General features: G+C 64.0%; 1 protein-coding gene across 1 annotated transcript in view; it reads right to left on the bottom strand.

Moving 5' to 3' along the window:
• LOC140203673 (uncharacterized) overlaps positions 1–23,178 on the bottom strand; it is a 76,190-nt gene that overhangs the window by 51,842 nt on the left and 1,170 nt on the right. The window contains exons 2-3 of the mRNA XM_072269721.1: positions 20,509–20,569; positions 7,751–7,810 (exon numbers count right to left, since the gene is read on the bottom strand). Coding sequence (XP_072125822.1) covers positions 7,751–7,810; positions 20,509–20,569 — 121 coding nt within the window. The remainder of the gene's footprint in view (positions 1–7,750; positions 7,811–20,508; positions 20,570–23,178) is intronic.

Genomic DNA, 23,178 nt, shown 5'->3' with positions numbered 1-23,178 from the left:
ATCCCCTCCCCAAGGAGTCTCCTCCACCCCCCAAACGAGTCTCCTCCACCCGCCAAGTCTCCTCCACCCCACCAACGAGTCTCCTCCGCCTCCCATGAGTCTCCTCCGCCACCCCACCGAGTCCCCTCCACCTCCCCAATGAGTCTCCCCCACCTCCCCAACGAGGCCCCTACACCCCCCAACGAGTCTCCTACACCCTCCCAACGAGTCTCCTCCACCCCCCCAACAAGGCTCCACCACCCTCCCGAGTCTCCTCCACCACCCCAACGAGGCAACTGCACACCCCCAACCAGTCTCCTCCACCCCCAACGAGTCTCCTCCGCCCCACCAGCGAGTCTCCTCCAGCCCCCCAACGAGGCTCCTCCAGCCCCCCAACGAGGCTCCTCCAGCCCCTCCCCAACGAGTCTCCTCCACTCCCCCAACGAGTCTCCTCCACTCCCCAACGAGTCTCCTCCACCCCCCCTAACGAGTCTCCTCCACTCGCCGAGTCTCCTCCACTGCCCCAACGAGTCTCCTCCACCCCCCACGAGTCTCCTCCACCCAACGAGTCTCCTCTACCCCCCTCAACGAGTCTCCTCCACCCTCTCCCAACGAGTATCCTCCACCCCCCCGAGTCTCCTCCACCCCCTCCCCACCGAGTCTCCTCCACCCCCACAACGTCTCCTCCACCCTCCAATGAGTCTCCTCCGCCCCCCCCCCACAACGAGTCTCCTCCCCTCCAACGAGTCTCCTCTAGCTCCCCAACGAGGTTCCTCCACCTCCCCAACGAGGCCCCTTCACCCCCCAACGAGTCTCCTCCAGCCCCCCAACGAGTATCCTCCACCCCCCCAACGAGTCTCCTCCACCCCCTTCCCACCGAGTCTTCTCCACCCCCAACGAGTCTCCTCCACCCTCCAACGAGTCTCCTCTAGCTCCCCAACAAGGTTCCTCCACCTCCCCAACGAGTCTCCTCCACCTCCTCAACGAGGCCCCTACACCCCCCAACGAGTCTCCTACACCCCCCCAACGAGGCTCCACCACCCTCCCGAGTCTCCTCCACCACCCCAACGAGGCTCCTGCACACCCCCAACCAGTCTCCTCCACCCCCAACGAGTCTCCTCCGCCCCACCAACGAGTCTCCTCCACCCCCCCAACGAGGCTCCTCCACCCCTACCCCAACGAGTCTCCTCCTCTCCCCCAACGAGTCTCCTCCACCCCCACCCAACGAATCTCTTCCACCCCCCCCAACGAGTCTCCTCCACTCCCCCAATGAGTCTCCTCCACCTCCCCAACGAGGCTCTCCACCCTCCCGAGTCTCCTCCACCCCCCCAACGAGTCTCCTACACTCCCCCAACGAGACTCCTCCACCCCCCCAACGAGACTCCTCCACCCTCCCGAGTCTCCGCCACCCCCTTCAACGAGTCACCTCCACCCCCCCAACGAGTCTCCTGCACACCCCAAACGAGTCTCCTCCGCCCCACCAGCGAGTCTCCTCCCCCCAATGAGTCTCCTCCGCCCCCCCAACAAGTCTCCTCCACTTCCACCCAACGAGAGAGCTCCACCCCCTCAATGAGTCTCCTCCACTCCCCCAACGACTCTCCTCCACCCCCTCCCCACCGAGTCTCCTCCACCCCCACAACGAGTCTCCTCCACCCTCCAATGAGTCTCCTCCGCCCCCCCCACAACGAGTCTCCTCCCCTCCAACGAGTTTCCTCTAGCTCCCCAACGAGGTTCCTCCACCTCCCCAACGAGTCTCCTCCACCTCCCCAACGAGGCCCCTACACCCCCCAACGAGGCCCCTACGCCCCCCAACGAGGCTCCTGCACACCCCCAACCAGTCTCCTCCACCCCCAACAAGTCTCCTCCGCCCCACCAACGAGTCTCCTCCACCCCCGCCAACAAGTCTCCTCCAGCCCCCCAACGAGGCTCCTCCACCCCCTCCCCAACGAGTCTCCTCCACTCCCCCAACGAGTCTCCTCCACTACCCCAACGAGTCTCCTCCACCCCCCTAACGAGTCTCCTCCACTCCCCCAACGAGTCTCCTCCACCCACCTGGAGTCTCCTCCGCCCCACGAGTCTCCTCTACCCCCTCAACGAGTCCCCTCCACCCTCTCCCAACGAGTATCCTCCACCCCCCCAACGAGTCTCCTCCACACCCTCCCAACGAGTCTCCTCCACCCCCTCAACGAGTGTCCTCCACCCTCCAACGAGTCTGCTCCACCTCCCCAACGAGGCCCCTACACACCCCCAAACGAGTCTCCTACACCCCCCCCAACGAGTCTCCTCCACCCCCCCCGAACGAGGCTCCTCCACCCTGCCGAGTCTCCTCCACCACCCCAACGAGTCTCCTCCACCCCCCCAATGAGTCTCCTCCGCCACACCACCGACTCTCCTCCACCCCCCAACGTGTCTCCTCCACCCTCCAACGAGTCTCCTCCGCCCCCCCAATGACTCTCCTCCACCAGCCGAGTCTCCTACAGCCCCTGCCAACGAGTCTCTTCCACCCCCCGAGTCTACTCCACTCCCCCAACGAGACTCCTCCACCCCCTCAACGAGTCTCCTCCACCCCCTCCCAACGAGTATCCTCCACCCCCCCAACGAGTCTCCTCCACCCCCCGAGTCTCCTCCACCCCCCCACGAGACTCGTCCACCACACCAACGAGACTCCTTCACCCCGCCAACGAGTCTCCTCCGCCCCCTCCCCAACGAGTCTCCTCCACCTCCCCAACGAGGCCCCTACACACCCCCAAACGAGTCTCCTACACCCCCCCAACGAGTCTCCTGCACACCCCCAACCAGTCTCCTCCACCCCCCCGAGTCTCCTCCACCCCTCTAACGAGTCTCCTCCACCCGCCGAGTCTCCTCTACTCCACCAACGAGTCTCCTCCACCCCCCACGAGTCTCCTCCACCCCACGAGTCTCCTCCACCCCCTCAACGAGTCTCCTCCACCCTCTCCCAACGAGTGTCTTCCACCCCCCCAATGAGTCTCCTCCACCCCCTCCCCAAGGAGTCTCCTCCACCCCCCAGTTTCCTCCGCCCCCCAATGTGTCTCCTCCACCCTCTTCCCAACGAGTCTCCTCCACCACACCAACGAGTCTCCTCCGCCCACTCCCCAACGAGTCTCCTCCACCCCCCCAATGTGTCCCCTCTGCCACACCACCGAGTCTCCTCCACCCCTCCAACGAGTCTCTTCCACCCTCCAACGAGCCTCCTCCGCCCCCCCCAACGAGTCTCCTCCACCCGCCGAGTCTCCTACAGCCCCTGCCAACGAGTCTCTTCCACCCTCCAAGTCTCCTCCACTCCCCCAACGAGTCTCCTCCACCCCCCACGAGTCTCCACCACCCCACGAGTCTCCTCCACCCCCTCAACGAGTCTCCTTCACCCCCTCCCCAACGGGTCTCCTCGACTCCCCCAATGAGTCTCCTCCACCCCCCTGAGTCTCCTCCAGCCGCCGAGTCTCCTCCAACCCCTCAAACCAGTCTCCCCCACCCCCACAACGAGTCTCTTCCACTCCCCAATGAGTCTCCTCCACCCCCCCCAACGAGTCTCCACCACCCCTCCGACGAGTCTCCTCCACCCCCTCCAACGAGTCTCTTCCACTCCCCCAACGAGTCTCCTTCTCCCCCTCCCAATGAGTCTCCTCTACACCACCGCGTCTTCTCCACCCGCCAACGTGTCTCCTCTACCCCCCCAACGAGTCTCCTTCACCCCCTCCCCAAAGAGTCTTCCCCGCCCCCCCAACGAGTATCCTCCGCCACCTCCCAACGATCCTCCACCCCCCGAGTCTCCTCCACCCCCTCCCAACGAGTCTTCTCCACCCCGCCACTGAGTCTCCTCCACCCCACAACGAGTCTCCTCCACCTCTCTTCAACGAGTCTCCTCCAACACCAACGAGTCTCCACCGCCCCCCCAACCAGTCTCCTCCACCCCCGAACTAGTCTCCTCCACCCCAGCTACGAGTCTCTTCCACACCCTCACCAACGAGTTTCCTACACCCCCACAACGAGTCTCCTCCACCTCCCGAGTCTCCTCCACCCCTGCTACGAGTTTCCTCCACACCCTCCCCAACGAGTCTCCTCCACCCCCCAAACAAGTCGCCCCCACCCTCTGCCCAACGAGTCTCATCCACCCACTCAACGAGTCTCTTCCACCCCACCGAGTCTCCTCCGCCCCACCCCAACGAGTCTCCTCCACCCCCACGAGTCTCCTCCATCCCCTCCCCAAGGAGTCTCCTCCACCCCCCAAACGAGTCTCCTCCACCCGCCGAGTCTCCTCCACCCCACCAACGAGTCTCCTCCGCCCCCTCCCCAACGAGTCTCCTCCACCTCCTATGAGTCTCCTCCGCCACCCCACCGAGTCTCCTCCACCTCCCCAATGAGTCTCCTCCACCTCCCCAACGAGGCCCCTACACCCCCCAACGAGTCTCCTACACCCTCCCAACGAGTCTCCTCCACCCCCCCAACAAGGCTCCACCACCCTCCCGAGTCTCCTCCACCACCCCAACGAGGCTCCTGCACACCCCCAACCAGTCTCCTCCACCCCCAACGAGTCTCCTCCAGCCCCCCAATGAGGCTCCTCCAGCCCCCCAACGAGGCTCCTCCACCCCCTCCCCAACGAGTCTCCTCCACTCCCCCAACGAGTCTCCTCCACCCCCCTGAGTCTCCTCCACTCGCCGAGTCTCCTCCACTGCCCCAACGAGTCTCCTCCACCCCCCACGAGTCTCCTCCACCCCACGAGTCTCCTCTACCCCCTCAACGAGTCTCCTCCACCCTCTCCCAACGAGTATCCTTCACCCCCCCCGAGTCTCCTCCACCCCCTCCCCACCGAGTCTCCTCCACCCCCACAACGAGTCTCCTCCACCCTCCAATGAGTCTCCTCCGCCCCCCCCACAACGAGTCTCCTCCCCTCCAACGAGTTTCCTCTAGCTCCCCAACGAGGTTCCTCCACCTCCCCAACGAGTCTCCTCCACCTCCCCAACGAGGCCCCTACACCCCCCAACGAGGCCCCTACGCCCCCCAACGAGGCTCCTGCACACCCCCAACCAGTCTCCTCCACCCCCAACAAGTCTCCTCCGCCCCACCAACGAATCTCCTCCACCCCCGCCAACAAGTCTCCTCCAACCCCCCAACGAGGCTCCTCCACCCCCTCCCCAACGAGTCTCCTCCACTCCCCCAACGAGTCTCCTCCACTCCCCCAACGAGTCTCCTCCACCCCCCTAACGAGTCTCCTCCACTCCCCCAATGAGTCTCCTCCACCCACCTGGAGTCTCCTCCACCCCACGAGTCTCCTCTACCCCCTCAACGAGTCCCCTCCACCCTCTCCCAACGAGTATCCTCCACCCCCCCAACGAGTCTCCTCCACTCCCCCAACGAGTCTCCTCCACCCCTCCCTAATCTCCTCCAAACCCCCCAACCAGTCTGCTCCCCCCCAACGAGTCTCCTCCACACCCTCCCAACGAGTCTCCTCCACCCCCTCAACGAGTGTCCTCCACCCTCCAACGAGTCTGCTCCACCTCCCCAACGAGGCCCCTACACACCCCCAAACGAGTCTCCTACACCCCCCCCCAACGAGTCTCCTCCACCCCTCCCGAACGAGGCTCCTCCACCCTGCCGAGTCTCCTCCACCACCCCAACGAGTCTCCTCCACCCCCCCAATGAGTCTCCTCCGCCACACCACCGACTCTCCTCCACCCCCCAACGTGTCTCCTCCACCCTCCAACGAGTCTCCTCCGCCCCCCCAATGACTCTCCTCCACCAGCCGAGTCTCCTACAGCCCCTGCCAACGAGTCTCTTCCACCCCCCGAGTCTACTCCACTCCCCCAACGAGACTCCTCCACCACCTCAACGAGTCTCCTCCACCCCCTCCCAACGAGTATCCTCCACCCCCCCAACGAGTCTCCTCCACCTCCTTCCTCTACGAGTCTCCTCCACTCCCCCACGAGTCTCCTCCACCCCCCCACGAGTCTCCTCCACACCCCACGAGACTCCTCCACCCCACCAACGAGACTCCTTCACCCCGCCAACGAGTCTCCTCCGCCCCCTCCCCAACGAGTCTCCTCCACCTCCCCAACGAGTCTCCTGCACACCCCCAACCAGTCTCCTCCACCCCCCCGAGTCTCCTCCACCCCTCTAACGAGTCTCCTCCACCCGCCAAGTCTCCTCTACTCCCCCAACGAGTCTCCTCCACCCCCCACGAGTCTCCTCCACCCCACGAGTCTCCTCCACCCCTTCAACGAGTCTCCTCCACCCTCTCCCAACGAGTGTCTTCCACCCCCCCAATGAGTCTCCTCCACCCCCTCCCCAACGAGTCTCCTCCACTCCCCCCAAGGAGTCTCCTCCACCCCCCAGTTTCCTCCGCCCCCCAATGTGTCTCCTCCACCCTCTTCCCAACGAGTCTCCTCCACCCCACCAACGAGTCTCCTCCGCCCCCTCCCCAACGAGTCTCCTCCACCCCCCCAATGTGTCCCCTCTGCCACACCACTGAGTCTCCTCCACCCCCCCAACGAGTCTCTTCCACCCTCCAACGAGCCTCCTCCGCCCCCCCAACGAGTCTCTTCCACCCGCCGTGTCTCCTACAGGCCCTGCCAACGAGTCTCTTCCACGCTGCAAGTCTCCTCCACTCCCCCGAGTCTCCTCCACCCCCTCAACGAGTCTCCTCCACCCCCTCCCAACGAGTATCCTCCACCCCCCCCAACGATTCTCCTCCACCCCCTCCCCAACGAGTCTCCTCCACTCCCCCAACGAGTCTCCTCCACCCCCCCCGAGTCTCCTCCACCCCCTCCCCAACGAGTATCCTCCGCCCCCTCCCAACGATCCTCCACCCCCCCAACGAGTCTGCTTCAACCCCTCCCCAACGAGTCTCCTCCGCCCCCTCAATGAGTCTCCTCCACACCCCAACGAGTCTCCTCCACCCCTCAATGAGTCTCCTCCACCCCTCAACGAGTCTCCTCCAGCCCCCCAACGAGTCTCCTCCACCCCCTCCCAAAGAGTCTCCACCACTCCCCAGCGAGTCTCCTCCACCCCTCCAACGAGTCTCCTCCACCCCCCAACGAGTCTCCTCCGCCCCCCCAACGAGTCTCCTCCAACCCCCCCAAACGAGTCTACTCCAACCCCCCGAGTCTCCTCCACCCGCTCCCCAACGAGTCTCCTCCACCCCCCCCCCCCGAGTCTCCTCCACCTCCCAACGAGTTTCCTCCACCCCGCCCGAGTCTCCTCCGCACCCCCAACGAGTCTCCTCCACCCCCACAACGAGGCTCCTCCAACCCCCCGAGTCTCCTCCAACCCCTCCCCAAACCAATCAACTGGGATCCCTCCGTTACCCTGATCCACTGAAAGCGCACGGAGCTTTCACGGGGGGGGGTGGGGGAGTGAGAAGGGGGGCAATTAGAGGGGGCGAGTTAGGAAGCGAGTAGGGTGGTCAAGAAGTGGGGAGAGGGGAAGAGGGGGAGAGGTGGGGGTTCGAGGGGGGTTTAAGGGGGTGGTCAAGAAGGGGGAAAGGGGAAAAGGTGGAGAGGATAGGGTTTCGAAAGGGATGGTTCGAGAGAGGTGGTTCGAGGTGGGGGTCCAAGAAGGGTGGTTCCGAGATGTGGGGGGACGAGAAGGGGGAGGCGAGAATGGGGTGAGTGGGAAAGCGGTGAGAAATGCAGGGCGAGAAGGGGGCACAAGAAGGGGGCAGGAGGTATTTGGGAGGCGGAGGTTGGCAGGGAGATGGAGAAGGAGGGAGGGAGGGAGGAGGGAGTGACAGGGAGACACGAGAAATGGTAGCACTCACCGTAACTGCTGCCAGGTATTCCCATTTGTCCAGGGGGTGGCGGAGGAGGCGGGCAATTCGCTGAGGGGAAGAGAGAGGGGAAAATGAATACATCGTCACAGGGTTAATGAAAACCGACAGAGGGTCGGGGGAAAGAGAGCGCAGGGGCAGAGAGTGGCAGGGAGGGTGAGGAGAGCGCGGGAGAGAGGGTGGGGAGGGTGTTGGGAAGACAGTGGGGACGAAGGGAAGGGGTGATAGTGGGGGGACATGGGGAGAAAGACGGGGGAGGAAGACGGAGAGGGAGGGAGACGGGGGGAGGGAGACTGGTGAAGGATGGAGAGGGGAGACTGATGGAAGGGGAGAGGGTTGAGAGGGGTGAAGGGGAGGGATGGACAGGGGCAGAGGGATGGTGAGGGGGAGGGGAAGGAGGCAGGGGAGATGGGGAGAGGCAGGGGAGTTGGTGCGAGGGTTGATGGGAGAAGGGAGATGGGAGGTAAGTGGGGGTAAGAGGTGTAATAGGGCAAAGAGGGCTAAGAGTGCAAAGGGGAGAGGGCGGGGGTGTGTTTGTGTGAGTGTGTGTGAGTGTGTGTCTTTGTGTGAGTGTGTGTGAGTGTGTATGTGTGTGTGTGAGTGTGTGACTGTGTGAGTGTGTGTGTGTGTGTGTGTGTGTGTGTGTGTGAGTGTGTGTGTGTGTGTGTGTGTGTGTGTGTGTGTGTCTGTGTGTATGTCCCACCTGCCGAGAGGCAAGAATCCGTGTGGCTGGAAAGGGTGCAGAAGTGATTTACGAGGATGTTTTCAAGACACGAGGGATTGAGTTATATTGACTTGATTCCTTGGAGTGTAGGAGATTGCGGTGGACAAAATCATGAGGGACAGAGACAGGGTGAACACACTCAGTCTTTCTGCCCCAGGATAGGGGAGAATTAAACTAGAGGACTCAGGTTTAAGGTGAGAAGAGAGTGGTTATGAAGGGACCTGAGGGACAACAGTTTGACCCAGAGGGAGGTGGCTATGTGGAATAAGCTGCTTGAGGAGGAGGTGGAGGTGGGAACAATCACCTTCAAAAGCCACTTGGACAGGTACATGGATAGCAGAGGATGCGGGAAGAGGGACTTGTTCAGGTAGGCTACGGGGTCAGCATGGATGTGTTGGGCTGAGTGGCCTCTTTCCCTGCTGTCTGACTCTGACTCCGTGCCCACTGTCCCCATCTCATCCATGTCTGCCACAGCCCGTCCCATCACTCCCCATCCCACCTACTGTCACCAGTGTTTGCACCCCCTTGCAGAAACTGCAGTGATATACGACCCTGCAGAAACTAACTGTATTCCAGATTGCCCCGGCTCTACACGGGAACACATTTCCTCCGACTAAACCACCTCCCCCCATCTCAAACTTTAATCCTTCAACCCACCCACTGTCCACAACTGGACACCGACCCACTTCTGTTAACAGTCCCCAACCACATCCACCCCAACAACGAGTCTCCTCCACTCCCCAACGAGTCTCCTCCACACCCCCAACGAGTCTCCACCACCCCTCCAACGAGTCTCCTCCAGCCCCTCCAAAGAGTCTCCTCCACCCCCTCCCAACGAGTCTCCTCCACCCCCACGAGTCTCCTCCGCCCCCCAACGACACTCCTCCGCCACCCCAACGAGCTTCCTCCACTCCACCCCAACGAGTCTCCTGCGCCACCTCCCAATGAGTCTCCTCCACCCACCCCGCATCTTCTCCACCCCCCAACGAGTCTCCTCCACCCCCCCAACGAGTCTCCTTCACCCCCTCCCCGAAGAGTCTCCTCCGCCCCCCCTAACGAGTCTCCTCCACCCCGCTCCAACGAGTCTCCTCCACCCCCCGAGTCTCCTCCACCCCCGCTACGAGGCTCCTCCACACCCTCACCAGCGAGTCTCCTACACCCCCACAACGAGTCTCCGCCACCCCCCGAGTCTCCTCCACCCCTGCTAAGAATCTCTTCCACACCCTCCCCAACGAGTCTCCTTCACGCCCTCAACAAGTCTCCTCCACTCCCCCAACGAGTCTACTCCACCCTCTCCCCAACGAGTCTCCTCCACCCCCTCACGAGTCTCCTCCACCCCCCTAGTCTCCTTCACCCCCTCAACGAGTCTCCTCCACGCCCTCCCCAACAAGTCTCCTCAACCCCCCGAGTCTCCTCCGCCCCCTCATTGAGTCTCCTCCACCCCCTCCCCAACGAGTCTCCTCCAACCCCCCAACGAGCCTCCTCCACCCCCTCCCCAACGAGTCTCCTCCACTCCCCAAACGAGTCTGCTCCACCCTCCGAGTCTCCTCCACCCCCCCAACGAGTCTCCTCCACCCGCCGAGGTTCCTCCACCCCTCGAGTCTCCTCCACTCCCCCAACGAGTCTCTTCCACCCCCACGAGTCTCCTCCACTCCGCGAGTCCCCACCACCCCCTCAACGAGTCTTCTCCACCTCCTCCCAACGAGTATCCTCCACCCCCCAACGAGTTTCCTCCACCCCCTCGCCAACGAGTCTCCTCCACTCCCCCAACGAGTATCCTCCACCCCCTCCCAACGAGTCTCCTCAACCCGCCAAGTCTCCGCCACCCACTACCTAAAGAGTCTCCTCCACCTCCCCAACGAGTCTCCTCCACCACCCCCCCCCCACGAGTCTCCTCCACCTCCCGATGCTCCTCCACCCCGCGGGTCTCCTCCACTCCCCCAACGAGTCTCCTCCACCCCCACGAGTCTCCTCCACCCGAGTCTCCTCTACCCCCTCAATGAGTCTCCTCCACCCCCTCAATGAGTCTCCTCCACCCCCTCCCAACGAGTACCCTCCACCCCCCCAACGAGTCTCCTCCACCCCCACGAGTCTGCTCCACCCCCACAACGAGTCTCTTCCACTCCCCAATGAGTCTCCTCCACCCGCCCAATCTCCTCCACCCCCTGCAAACGAGTCTCTTCCACCCCCGGAGTCTCCTCCACTCCCCCAACGAGTCTCCTCCACCCCCCCGAGTCTCCTCCACCCCCTCCCCAACAAGTCTCCTCCACCCCCACGAGTCTCCTCCGCCTCCCCGAGTCTCCTCCACCCCCTCCCCAACGAGTTTCCTCCACCTCCCCAACGAGTCTCAGTCACCCCCCCACGAGTCTCCTCCACCCCACCAACGAGTCTCCTCCACCCCGCCAACGAATCACCTCTGCCCCCTCCCCAACGAGTCTCCTCCACCCTCCGAGTCTCCTCCACCACCCAACGAGTCTCCTCCACCCGCCGAGTCTCCTCCACCACCTGCCAACGAGTCTCTTCCACCCCCCAAGTCTCCTCCACTCCCCCAACGAGTCTCCTCCACCCCCCACGAGTCTCCACCACCCCACGAGTCTCCTCCACCCCCTCAACGAGTCTCCTTCATCCCCTCCCCAACGGGTCTCCTCGACTCCCCCAATGAGTCTCCTCCACCCCCCTGAGTCTCCTCCAACCCCTCAAACCAGTCTCCCCCACCCCCACAACGAGTCTCTTCCACTCCCCAATGAGTCTCCTCCACCCCCTCCAACGAGTCTCCACCACTCCCCCAACGAGTCTCCTTCTCCCCCTCCCAATGAGTCTCCTCCACACCACCGCGTCTTCTCCACCCGCCAACGTGTCTCCTCTACCCCCCCAACGTCTCCTTCACCCCCTCCCCAAAGAGTCTTCCCCGCCCCCCCAACGAGTATCCTCCGCCACCTCCCAAAGATCCTCCACCCCCCGAGTCTCCTCCACCCCCTCCCAACGAGTCTCCTCCACCCCGCCACTGAGTCTCCTACACCCCACAACGAGTCTCCTCCACCTCTCTTCAACGAGTCTCCTCCAACACCAACGAGTCTCCACCGCCCCCCCAACCAGTCTCCTCCACCCCCGAACTAGTCTCCTCCACCCCAGCTACGAGTTTCTTCCACACCCTCACCAATGAGTTTCCTACACCCCCACAACGAGTCTCCTCCACCTCCCGAGTCTCCTCCACCCCTGCTACGAGTTTCCTCCACACCCTCCCCAACGAGTCTCCTCCACCCCCCAAACAAGTCGCCCCCACCCTCTGCCCAACGAGTCTCCTCCACCCCTCCAACGAGTCTCCTCCACCCGCCGAGACTCCTCCACCCACCAACGAGTCTCCTCCGCCCCCTCCCCAACGAGTCTCCTCCGCCCCCTCCCCAACGAGTCTCCTCCACCCCCCCGAGTCTCCTCCATCCCCTCCCCAAGGAGTCTCCTCCACCCCCCAAACGAGTCTCCTCCACCCGCCGAGTCTCCTCCACCCCCCCCACGAGACTCCTCCACCCCACCAACGAGACTCCTTCACCCCGCCGACGAGTCTCCTCCGCCCCCTCCCCAACGAGTCTCCTCCACCTCCCCAACGAGGCCCCTACACACCCCCAAACGAGTCTCCTACACCCCCTCAACGAGTCTCCTTCACCCCCCCAACGAGGCTCCTCCACCCTGCCGAGTCTCCTCCACCCCCCAACGAGTCTCCTCCGCCCCTCCAACGAGGCTCCTCCACCCCCTCCCCAACGAGTCTCCTCCACTCCCCCAACGAGTCTCCTCCACCCCCCCCAACGAGGCTCCTCCACCCTGCCGAGTCTCCTCCACCACCCCAACGAGTCTCCTGCACACCCCCAACCAGTCTCCTCCACCCCCGCCAACGAGTCTCCTCCACCCCTCCAACGAGGCTCCTCCACCCCCTCCCCAACGAGTCTCCTCCACTCCCCCAACGAGTCTCCTCCACCCCCCCCGAGTCTCCTCCACCCCTCTAACGAGTCTCCTCCACCCGCCGAGTCTCCTCTACTCCCCCAACGAGTCTCCTCCACCCCCCACGAGTCTCCTCCACCCCACGAGTCTCCTCCACCCCCTCAACGAGTCTCCTCCACCCTCTCCCAACGAGTCTCTTCCACCCCCCCAATGAGTCTCCTCCACCCCCTCCCCGAGTCTCCTCCACTCCCCTACGAGTCTCCTCCACCCCCCCCGAGTCTCCTTCACCCCCCCCCAAGGAGTCTCCTCCACCCCCCAGTTTCCTCCGCCCCCCAATGTGTCTCCTCCACCCTCTTCCCAACGAGTCTCCTCCACCCCACCAACGAGTCTCCTCCGCCCCCTCCCCAACGAGTCTCCTCCACCCCCCCAATGTGTCTCCTCTGCCACACCACCGAGTCTCCTCCACCCCCCCAACGAGTCTCTTCCACCCTCCAACGAGCCTCCTCCGCCCCCCCCAACGAGTCTCCTCCACCCGCCGAGTCTCCTACAGCCCCTGCCAACGAGTCTCTTCCACCCTGCGAGTCTCCTCCGCTCCCCCAAAGAGTCTCCTCCACCCCCTCAACGATTCTCCTCCACCCCCTCCCCAACGAGTCTCCTCCACTCCCCCAACGAGTCTCCTCCACCCCCCCCCGAGTCTCCTCCACCCTCCCGAGTCTCCTCCACCCCCTCCCCAATGAGTATCCTCCGCCCCCTCCCAACGATCCTCCACCCCCCCAACGAGTCTCCTTCAACCCCTCCCCAACGAGTCTCCTCCACCCCGCTTCAACGAATCTCCTCCAACACCAACGAGTCTCCACCGCCCCACCAACCAGTCTCCTCCACCCCCGAACCAGTCTCCTCCACCCCCCGAGTCTCCTCCACCCCCGTTACGAGTCTCCTCCACACCCTCCCGAACGAGTCTCCTACACCCCCTCAACGAGTCTCCTCCAACCCCCAAGTTTCCTCCGCCCCCCTATGTGTCTCCTCCACCCTCTTCCCAACGAGTCTCCTCCACCCCCCCCCAACGAGTCTCCTCCACTCCCCCAACGAGTCTCCTCCACCCCCCGAGTCTCCTCCACTCCCCCAACGAGTCTCCTCCATCCCCCACGAGTCTCCTCCACCCCACGAGTCTTCTCCACCACCCCGACGAGTCTCCTGCACACCCCCAACCAGTCTCCTCCGCCCCACCAACGAGTCTCCTCCACCCCCCCAACGAGGCTCCTCCACCCCTACCCCAACGAGTCTCCTCCTCTCCCCCAACGAGTCTCCTCCACCCCCACCCAACGAATCTCTTCCACCCCCCCCCAACGAGTCTCCTCCACTCCCCCAATGAGTCTCCTCCACCTCCCCAACGAGGCTCTCCACCCTCCCGAGTCTCCTCCACCCCCCCAACGAGTCTCCTACACTCCCCCAACGAGACTCCTCCACCCCCCCAACGAGACTCCTCCACCCTCCCGAGTCTCCGCCACCCCCTTCAACGAGTCACCTCCACCCCCCCAACGAGTCTCCTGCACACCCCAAACGAGTCTCCTCCGCCCCACCAGCGAGTCTCCTCCCCCCAATGAGTCTCCTCCGCCCCCCCAACGAGTCTCCTCCACTTCCACCCAACGAGAGAGCTCCACCCCCTCAATGAGTCTCCTCCACTCCCCCAACGACTCTCCTCCACCCCTCCCCAACGAGTCTCCCTCACCCTCCCAACGAGTCTTCTCCACCCTCTGCCCAACGAGTCTCCTCCACCCCCCCACGAGTCTCCTCCACCCCGCCAACGAGTCTCCTCCGCCCCCTCCCCAACGAGTCTCCTCCACCCCCCGAACCTCCTTCACCCCCCAACGAGTCTCCTCCACCCGCCGAGTCTCCTCCACCAACTGCCAACGAGTCTCTTCCACCCCCCGAGTCTCCTCCACTCCCCCAACGGGTCTCCTCTACCCCCCACGAGTCTCCTCCACCCCACGAGTCTCCTCTACCCCTTCAACGAGACTCCTCCACCCCTCCCAGCGAGTATCCTCCACCCCCCCAACTAGTTTCCTCCACCCCCTCTCCAACGAGTCTCCTCCACCCCGCGAGTCTCCTCCACCCGCCGAGTCTCCTCCACTCCCCCAACGAGTCTATTCCACCCCCGCCGAGTCTCCTCCACCCGCCGAGTCTCCTCCCCTCCCCCAACGAGTCTCCTCCACCCCCCACGATTCTCCTCCACCCCACGAGTCTCCTCCACCCCCTCAACGAGTCTCCTCCACCCTCTCCCAACGAGTGTCTTCCACCCCCCCAACGAGTCTCCTCCACCCCCTCCCGAACGAGTCTCCTCCACTCCCCCAACGAGTCTCCTTCACCCCCCCCCCGAGTCTCCTTCAACCCCCCCAAGGAGTCTCCTCCACCCGCCGAGTCTCCTCCACCCCTCCCTAATCTCCTCCAACCCCCCCCAACCAGTCTGCTCCACACCCCCTACGAGTCTCCTCCACCCCCTCCCAACGAATCTCCTCCACCCACCCAACGAGTCTCCTCCACTCCCCCGAGTCTCCTCCACACCCTCCCAACGAGTCTCTTCCACCCCCTCAACGAGCGTCCTCCACCAACCAACGAGTCTCCTCCACCAACCCAACGAGTCTCCTCCACACCCTCCCAACGAGTCTCCCCCACCCCCTACAACGAGTCTCCTTCCTTCCAACGAGTCTCCTCCACCTCCCCAACGAGGCTCTCCACCCTCGCGAGTCTCCTCCACCCCCCTAAAGAGTCTCCTACACCCCCCAACTAGTATCCTCCACTCCCCCAACCAGTCTGCTCCACCCCCTCCCCAACGAGTCTCCTCCACTCCCCCAATGAGTCTCCTCCACACCCCCCGAGTCTCCTCCACCCTCCCGAGTCTCTTCCACCCCCTCCCCAACGAGTCTCCTCCACCTCCCCAACGATTCTCCTCCACCCCTCCCACGAGTCTCCTCCACCCCTCGAGTCTGCTCCACTCTGCCAACGAGTCTCCTCCGCCCACTCCCCAACGAGTCTACTCCACCCCCCGCACGAGTCTTCTCCACCCCACAAGTCTCCTCCACCCCCTCCCAACGAGTATCCTCCACACCCCCCCAACGACTCTCCTCCACCCCCCCAACGAGTCTCCTCCACCCCTCCAACGTGTCTCCTCCACCCGCCGAGTCTCCTCCACCCACCAACGAGTCTCCTCCGCCCCCTCCCCAACGAGTCTCCTCCAACCCCCCAATGTGTCTCCTCTGCCACACCACCGAGTCTCCTCCACGCCCCCAACGAGTCTCTTCCACCCTCCAACGAGCCTCCTCCGCCCCCCCCAACGAGTCTCCTCCACCCGCCGAGTCTCCTACAGCCCCTGCCAACGAGTCTCTTCCACCCTGCGAGTCTCCTCCACTCCCCCAACGGGACTCCTCCACCCCCTCAACGAGTCTCCTCCACCCCCTCCCAACGAGTATCCTCCACCCCCCCAACGATTCTCCTCCACCCCCTCCCCAACGAGTCTCCTCCACTCCCCCAACGAGTCTCCTCCACACCCCCGAGTCTCCTCCACCCTCCCGAGTCTCCTCCACCCCCTCCCCAACGAGTATCCTCCGCCCCCTCTCAACGATCCTCCACCCCCCCAACGAGTCTCCTTCAACCCCTCCCCAACGAGTCTCCTCCACCCCGCTTCAACGAGTCTCCTCCAACACCAACGCGTCTCCACCGCCCCACCAACCAGTCTCCTCCACCCCCGAACCAGTCTCCTCCACCCCCGTTACGAGTCTCCTCCGCCCCCCCAACCAGTCTCCTCCACCCCCGAACCAGTCTCCTCCACCCCCCGAATCTCCTCCACCCCCGCTACGAGTCTCCTCCACACCCTCCCCAACGAGTCTCCTACACCCCCACAACGAGGCTCCTCCATCAACCCGAGTCTCCACCACCCCACCAACGAGTCTCCTCCACCCCTCCAACGAGTCTCCTCCACCCACCACAACGAGTCTCCTCCCCTCCAAAGAGACTCCACCACCTCCCCAACGAGGCTCCTCCACCCCCGCCAACGAGTCTCCTCCACTCCCCCAACGAGTCTCCTCTACACCCTCCCAACGAGTGTCCTTCACCCCCCAACGAGTCTCCTCTACCCCCTCAACGAGTCTCCTCCACCGCAGTACAACGAGTCTCCTTCCTTCCAACGAGTCTCCTCCACCCACCTAACGAGTCTCCTCCACCCCCTCCTAACGAGTATACTCCACCCCCCCGACGAGTCTCCTCCACTCCCTCCCCAACGAGTCTCCTCCACCCGCCGGGTCTCCTCCACCCCCCCCCCCCGAGTCTCCTCCAACCCCCCCGAGTCTCCTCCACCCCCTCCCAACGAGTCTCCTCCACCCGCCGGGTCTCCTCCACCCCCCCCCCCACGAGTCTCCTCCACCCCCCCGAGTCTCCTTCACCCCCCCGAGTCTCCTCCAACCCCCCCAACCAGTCTCCTCCACCCCCCCCAACGAGTCTCCTCCATCCCCCCCCACGAGTCTCCTCCACCCCCTCAACGAGCCTCCTCCACCCCCAATGAGTCTCCTCCGCCCCCCAAATGAGTCTCCACCACCCCCTCCCCAACGAGTCTCCTCCACTCCTCCAACGTGTCTCCTCCACCCCCCCAACGAGTCTCCTCCACCCGCCGAATCTCCTCCACCCGCCGAATCTCCTCCACCCCCCGTCACCTCCACTCCCCCAACGAGTCTCCTCCACCCCACGAGTCTCCTCCACCCCCTCAACGAGCCTCCTCCACCCCCAATGAGTCTCCTCCGCCCCCCAAATGAGTCTCCACCACCCCCTCCCCAACGAGTCTCCTCCACTCCTCCAACGTGTCTCCTCCACCCCCCCAACGAGTCTCCTCCACCCGCCGAATCTCCTCCACCCCCCGAGTCACCTCCACTCCCCCAACGAGTCTCCTCCACCCCACGAGTCTCCTCCACCCCCTCAACGTGTCTCCTCCACCCCCTCCCAACGAGTATCCTCCACCCCCCGCCAACGAGTCTGCTCCACCCCCTCCCCAACGAGTCTCCTTCAATCCCCCAACGAGTCTCCTCCACTCGCCGATCTCCTCCACCCCCCCCCGAGTCTCCTCCACCCCCTCCCAACGAGTATCCTCCACCCCCGCCAACGAGTCTGGCTCCACCCCCCTCCCCCAACGAGTCTCCTTCAATCCCCCAACGAGTCTCCTCCACTCGCCGCGATCTTCTCCACCCCCCCGAGTCTCCTCCAACCCCCACAACCAGTCACCTCCACCCCTCCGAGTCTCCTCCACCCCCTTCCAACGAATCTTCTCCAAGCCCCCCAACCAGTCACCTCCACTCCCCCCAACGAGTCTCCTCCACCCCACGAGGTCTCCTCCACCCCCTCAACGTGTCTCCTCCACCCCCTCCCAACGAGTATCCTCCACCCCCGCCAACGAGTCTGCTCCACCCCCCTCCCCAACGAGTCTCCTTCAATCCCCCAACGAGTCTCCTCCACTCGCCGATCTCCTCCAGCCCCCCCCGAGTCTCCTCCACCCCCCTCCCAACGAGTATCCTCCACCCCCGCCAACGAGTCTGCTCCACCCCCTCGCCCAACGAGTCTCCTTCAATCCCCCAACGAGTCTCCTCCACTCGCCGATCTCCTCCACCCCCCGAGTCTCCTCCAACCCCCACAACCAGTCACCTCCACCCCTCCGAGTCTCCTCCCACCCCCTTCCAACGAATCTTCTCCAAGCCCCCCCAACCAGTCACCTCCACCCCCCGCCAACGAGTCTCCTCCACCCCCCAATGAGTCTCCTCCGCCACCCCACCGAGTCTCCTCCACCCCCCCTACGAGTCTCCTCCACCCTCCAACGAGTCTCCTCCACCCCCCCCCCACAACGAGTTTCCTCCCCCTCCAACGAGTCTCCTCCACCCACCGAACGAGTCTCCTCCACCCCCCCAACGAGGCTCCCTCCACCCCTCCTGAGTCTCCTCCATCACCCCCAACGAGTCTCCTCCACTTCCCCAACGAGTGTCCCCCCACCCCCCCCAACGAGTCTCCCCCACCCCCCCCAACGAGTCTCCTCCACCCCGCCAATGAGTCTCCTCCGCCACCCCACAACAAGGCTCCTCCCTTCAAACGAGTCTCCTCCACCTCCCCCAACGAGGCTCCTCCACCTCCCCAACGAGTCTCCTCCACCTCCCCAACGAGGCTCCTCCACGCTCCCGAGTCTCCTCCAACCCCCCCAACGAGTCTCCTACACCCCCCCCAACGAGTCTCCTCCACCCCCCCCGAACGAGGATCCTCCACCCGCCCGAGTCTCTTCCACCACCCCAACGTGTCTCCTGCACACCCCCCAACGAGTCTCCTCCAACCCTCCAACGAGTCTCCTCCGCCCCACCAACGAGTCTCCTCCACCACCCCAACGAATCTCCTACATCCCCCCAACGAGTCTCTCCTCCACCCCGCCAACTAGTCTCCTCCAAACCACCAAGTCTCCCCCACCCCCCACCCCAACGAGTTTTCTCCAACCCCCCCTGAGTCTCCTCCACCCCCGCCAACGAGTCTCCTCCAACCCCCCGAGTCTCTCCTCCACCCCCACCCCAACGAGTTTCCTCCAACCCCCCCGAGTCTCCTCCACCCCCCCAACGAGTCTCCTCCACCCTCCCAACGAGTCTCCTCCACCCTCCCACAACGAGTCTCCTCCCCTCCAACGAGTCTCCTCCACCTCCCCCAACGAGGCTCCTCCACATCCCCAACAAGTCTCCTCCACTCCCCAACGAGGCTCTTCCACCCTCCTGAGTCACCTCCACCCACCCAACGAGTCTCCTACATCCCCCCAACGAGTCTCCTTCACCACCCCAACGAGTCTCCTCCCCCAACGAGTTTCCTCCACCCCCCCCAACGAGTCCTCCTCCGCCCCCCAACGAGTCTCCTCCACCCCCCCCCCCCCGAGTCCTCCTCCAGCCCCTCCAACGAGTCTCCTCCACCCCCCGAGTCTCCTCCACCCCCCCTCCAACGAGTCTCCTCCGCCCCCCAATGAGTCTCCTCCACCCCCTCCCAATGTCTCCTCTACCCCCCCAACGAGTCTCCTCCACCCCCCCAACGAGTCTCCTCCAACCCCCCGAGTCTCCTCCACCCCCCAATGAGTCTCCTCCACCCCCCGAGTCTCCTCCAACCCCCCGAGTCTCCTCCACCCCGACCCCAACGAGTTTCCTTCAAACCCCCCCCGAGGCTCCTCCACCCCCCAACGAGCCTCCTCCACCCTTCAACGAGTCTCCTCCGCCCCACCAACGAGTCTCTCTCCACCTCCCCCAACGAATCTTCTACATCCCTCAACGAGTCTCCTCCACCCCCACAAGGAGTCTCCTCTGTCCCCCTAATGAGTCTCCTCCACCCCCCTCGCAATGTCTCCTCCACCCCCCAACGAGTCTTCTCCACCCCCCCAATGTCTCCTGCACCCCCCCCAATTAGTCTCCTTCAACCCCCCGAGTCTCCCCCCACCCCCACCCCAACGAGTTTCCTTCAACCCCCCCCGAGGCTCCTCCACCCCCTCAACGAGTCTCCTCCACCCCCTCAACGACTGTCCTCCACCCCCCCCCATGAGTCTCCTCCAACCCCTCCCCAAACCAATCAACTGGGATCCCCTCCGTTACCCTGATCCACTGAAAGCGCACGGAGCTTTCACGGGGAGGGGGAGTGAGAAGGGGGGGGCGATTAGAGGGGGCGAGTTAGGAGGCGGGTAGGGTGGTCAAGAAGTGGGGGGGAGGGGAAGAGGGGGGAGAGGAGGGGGGTTCCAGGGAGTGTTGAGGGGGTGGTCAAGAAGGGGGAAAGGGGAAGTGGTGGAGAGGATAGGGTTTCGAAAGGGAGGGTTTGAGGGGGGTGGTTCGAGATATGGGTCAAAGAAGGCGGGGTTCAGAGAAGTGGGGGGACGAGAAGGAGGAGGCGAGAATGGGGGTGAGCGGGAAAGCGGTGAGAAATGCAGGGCGAGAAGGGGGCACAAGAAGGGGGCGGGAGGTATTTGGGAGGCGGAGGTTGGCAGGGAGATGGAGAAGGAGGGGAGGGAGGGAGGAGGGAGTGACAGGGAGGCACGAGAAATGGTAGCACTCACCGTAACTGCTGCCAGGTATTCCCCATTTGTCCAGGGGGTGGCGGAGGAGGCGGGCAATTCGCTGAGGGGAAGAGAGAGGGGAAAATGAATACGTCGTCACAGGGTTAATGATACGGACAGAGGGTCGGGGGAAAGAGAGCGCAGGGGCAGAGAGTGGCAGGGAGGGTGAGGAGAGCGCAGTAGAGGAGGTGAGGAGGGTGTTGGGAAGACAGTGGGGATGAAGAGAAGGGGTGATAGTGGGGGGGAGACGGGGATGAAAGACGGGGAGGAAGACGGAGAGGGAGGGAGACGGGGGGGGAGGGAGACTGGTGAAGGATGGAGAGGGAAGACTGATGGAAGGGGAGAGGGTTGAGAGGGTGAAGGGGGAGGGATGGACAGGGGCAGAGGGATGGTGAGGGGGGAGGGGAAGGAGGCAGGGGAGATGGGGAGAGAGGCCGGGGGTGTTGGTGCGAGGGTTGATGGGAGAAGGGAGAGGAGAGGTAGGTGGGTGTAAGAGGTGTAATAGGGCAAAGAAGGCTAAGAGTGCAAGGGAGAGAGGGCGGGGGTGTGTTTGTGTGTGTGTGAGTATGTGTGTGTGGTGTGTGTGTGTGTGTGAGTGTGTGTGTGTGTGTGTGTGTGTGTGTGTCTGTGTCTGTGTGTATGTCCTACCTGCCGAGAGGCAACCATCCGTGTGGCTGGTAAGGGTGCAGAAGTGATTTACGAGGATGTTTTCGGGACACGAGAGATTGAGTTATATTGACTTGATTAATCCTTCAACCCACCTACTGTCCACAATTGGACCCCGACCCACTTCTGTTAACAGCCACCCCGCATCCCACTCCCCCCCCCCAAAAGAGTCTCCTCCCACCACCCGTCAAGTCTCCTCCACCCTCCGAGTCTCCTCCACCCCCCCCAACGAGTCTCCTCCACTCCCGCAACGAGTCTCCTCCACCCCCCCCAACGAGTCTCCTCCACCCCCTCCCCGAGTCACCTCCACCCCCCCCGAGTCTCCTCCGCCCCCCCTAATGAGTCTCCTCCACCCCCCCCCGCGTATCCTCCACCACCCCCAACGAGTCTCCTCCACCCCCCAACGAGTCCCCTTCACCCCCCTCCCCCAACGAGTCTCCTCCACCCCCTAACGAGTCTCCTCCACCCCCTCCCCCAACGAGTCTCCTCCACCCCCCTCCAACGAGTCTCCTTCACCACCCCAACGAGTCTCCTCCCCCAACGAGTTTCCTCCACCCCCCCCAACGAGTCTCCTCCGCCCCCCAACGAGTCTCCTCCACCCCCCCCGAGTCTCCTCCAGCCCCTCCAACGAGTCTCCTCCACCCCCCCGAGTCTCCTCCACCCCCCCTCCAACGAGTCTCCTCCACCCCCCCGAGTCTCCTCCACCCCCCCAACGAGTCTCCTCCCTCAACGAGTTTCCTCCACCCCCCCAACGAGTCTCCTCCGCCCCCCGAGTCTCCTCCACCTCGCCGAGTCTCCTCCACCCCCTCCAACGAGTCTCCTCCACCCTCCGCGTCTCCTCCACCCCCCCAACGAGTCTCCTCCACCCCCCTCCCCGAGTCACCTCCCCCCCCAACGAGTCTCCTCCGCCCCCCCTAATGAGTCTCCTCCACCCCTCCGCGTCTCCTCCACCACCCCAACGAGTCTCCTCCACCCCCCAACGAGTCCCCTTCACCCCCTCCCCAACGAGTCTCCTCCACCCCCCCAACGAGTCTCCTCCACACCCCCAACGTCTCCTCCACCCCCCTCTCCAACGAGTCTCCTCCGCCCCCCTCAACGAGTCTCCTCCACCACCCACCGAGTCTCCTCCACCCCCCAATGAATCTCCTCCACCCCCATCCAATGAGTCTGCTCCACCCCCCGAGTCTCCTCCACCCCCCCCAACGAGTCTCCTCCACCCCCCTCCCCAATGAGTCTCCTCCACTCCCCCAACGAGTCTCCTCCACCCTCCAACGAGTCTCCCTCCACCCCTCCAACAAGTCTCCTCCACCCACCCAACGAGTCTCCTCCACCCCCCAACGAGTCTCCTCCACCCCCCCCAACGAGTCTCCCTCCACCCCCTCCAACGAGTCTCCTCCACCCCACCAACAAGTCTCCTCCACCCCCTCCCAACGAGTCTCCTCCACCCCACCAACAAGTCTCCTCCACCCCCCCGAGTCTCCTCCACTCCCCCAACCAGTCTCCTCGACCCCCCCAACGAGTCACCTCCACCCCTCCAACGAGGGAGACTGGTGAAGGATGGAGAGGAGAGACTGACGGAAGGCGAGAGGGTGGAGAGGGGGTGAACGGGGAGGGATGGACAGGGGCAGAGGTATGGTGAGCGAGAGAGGAAGGAGGCAGGGGAGATGGCAGAGAGGGAGATGTGGTGGGGAGAGGGAGAAGAGGGGGTCAGGGTTGATGGGAGAAGGGAAAGAGGAGGTAAGAGGTGTAATAGGGCAAAGAGGAGGTAAGAGGTGTAATGGGGCAAAAGAGGGCTAAGAGGGTGAAGGGGTGAAGAGGGCGAGTGTGTATGTGTGTGTGTGTGTGTGTGTGTGTGTGTGTGTGTGTGTGTGTGTGTGTGTGTGTGTGTGAGTGTGTGTGTGTGTGTGTGTGTGTGTGTGTGTGTGTGTGTGTGTGTGTATGCCCCACCTGCCGAGAGGCAAGAATCCGTGTGACTGGAAAGGGTGCAGAAGTGATTTACGGAGG

The sequence above is a fragment of the Mobula birostris genome, chromosome 10 (genome assembly GCF_030028105.1).
Source record: "Mobula birostris isolate sMobBir1 chromosome 10, sMobBir1.hap1, whole genome shotgun sequence".
NCBI classification, from domain to species: domain Eukaryota; kingdom Metazoa; phylum Chordata; class Chondrichthyes; order Myliobatiformes; family Myliobatidae; genus Mobula; species Mobula birostris.
Note: the sequence above shows the minus strand (reverse complement) of the source record. Positions and strands in the feature narration are given on the sequence as shown.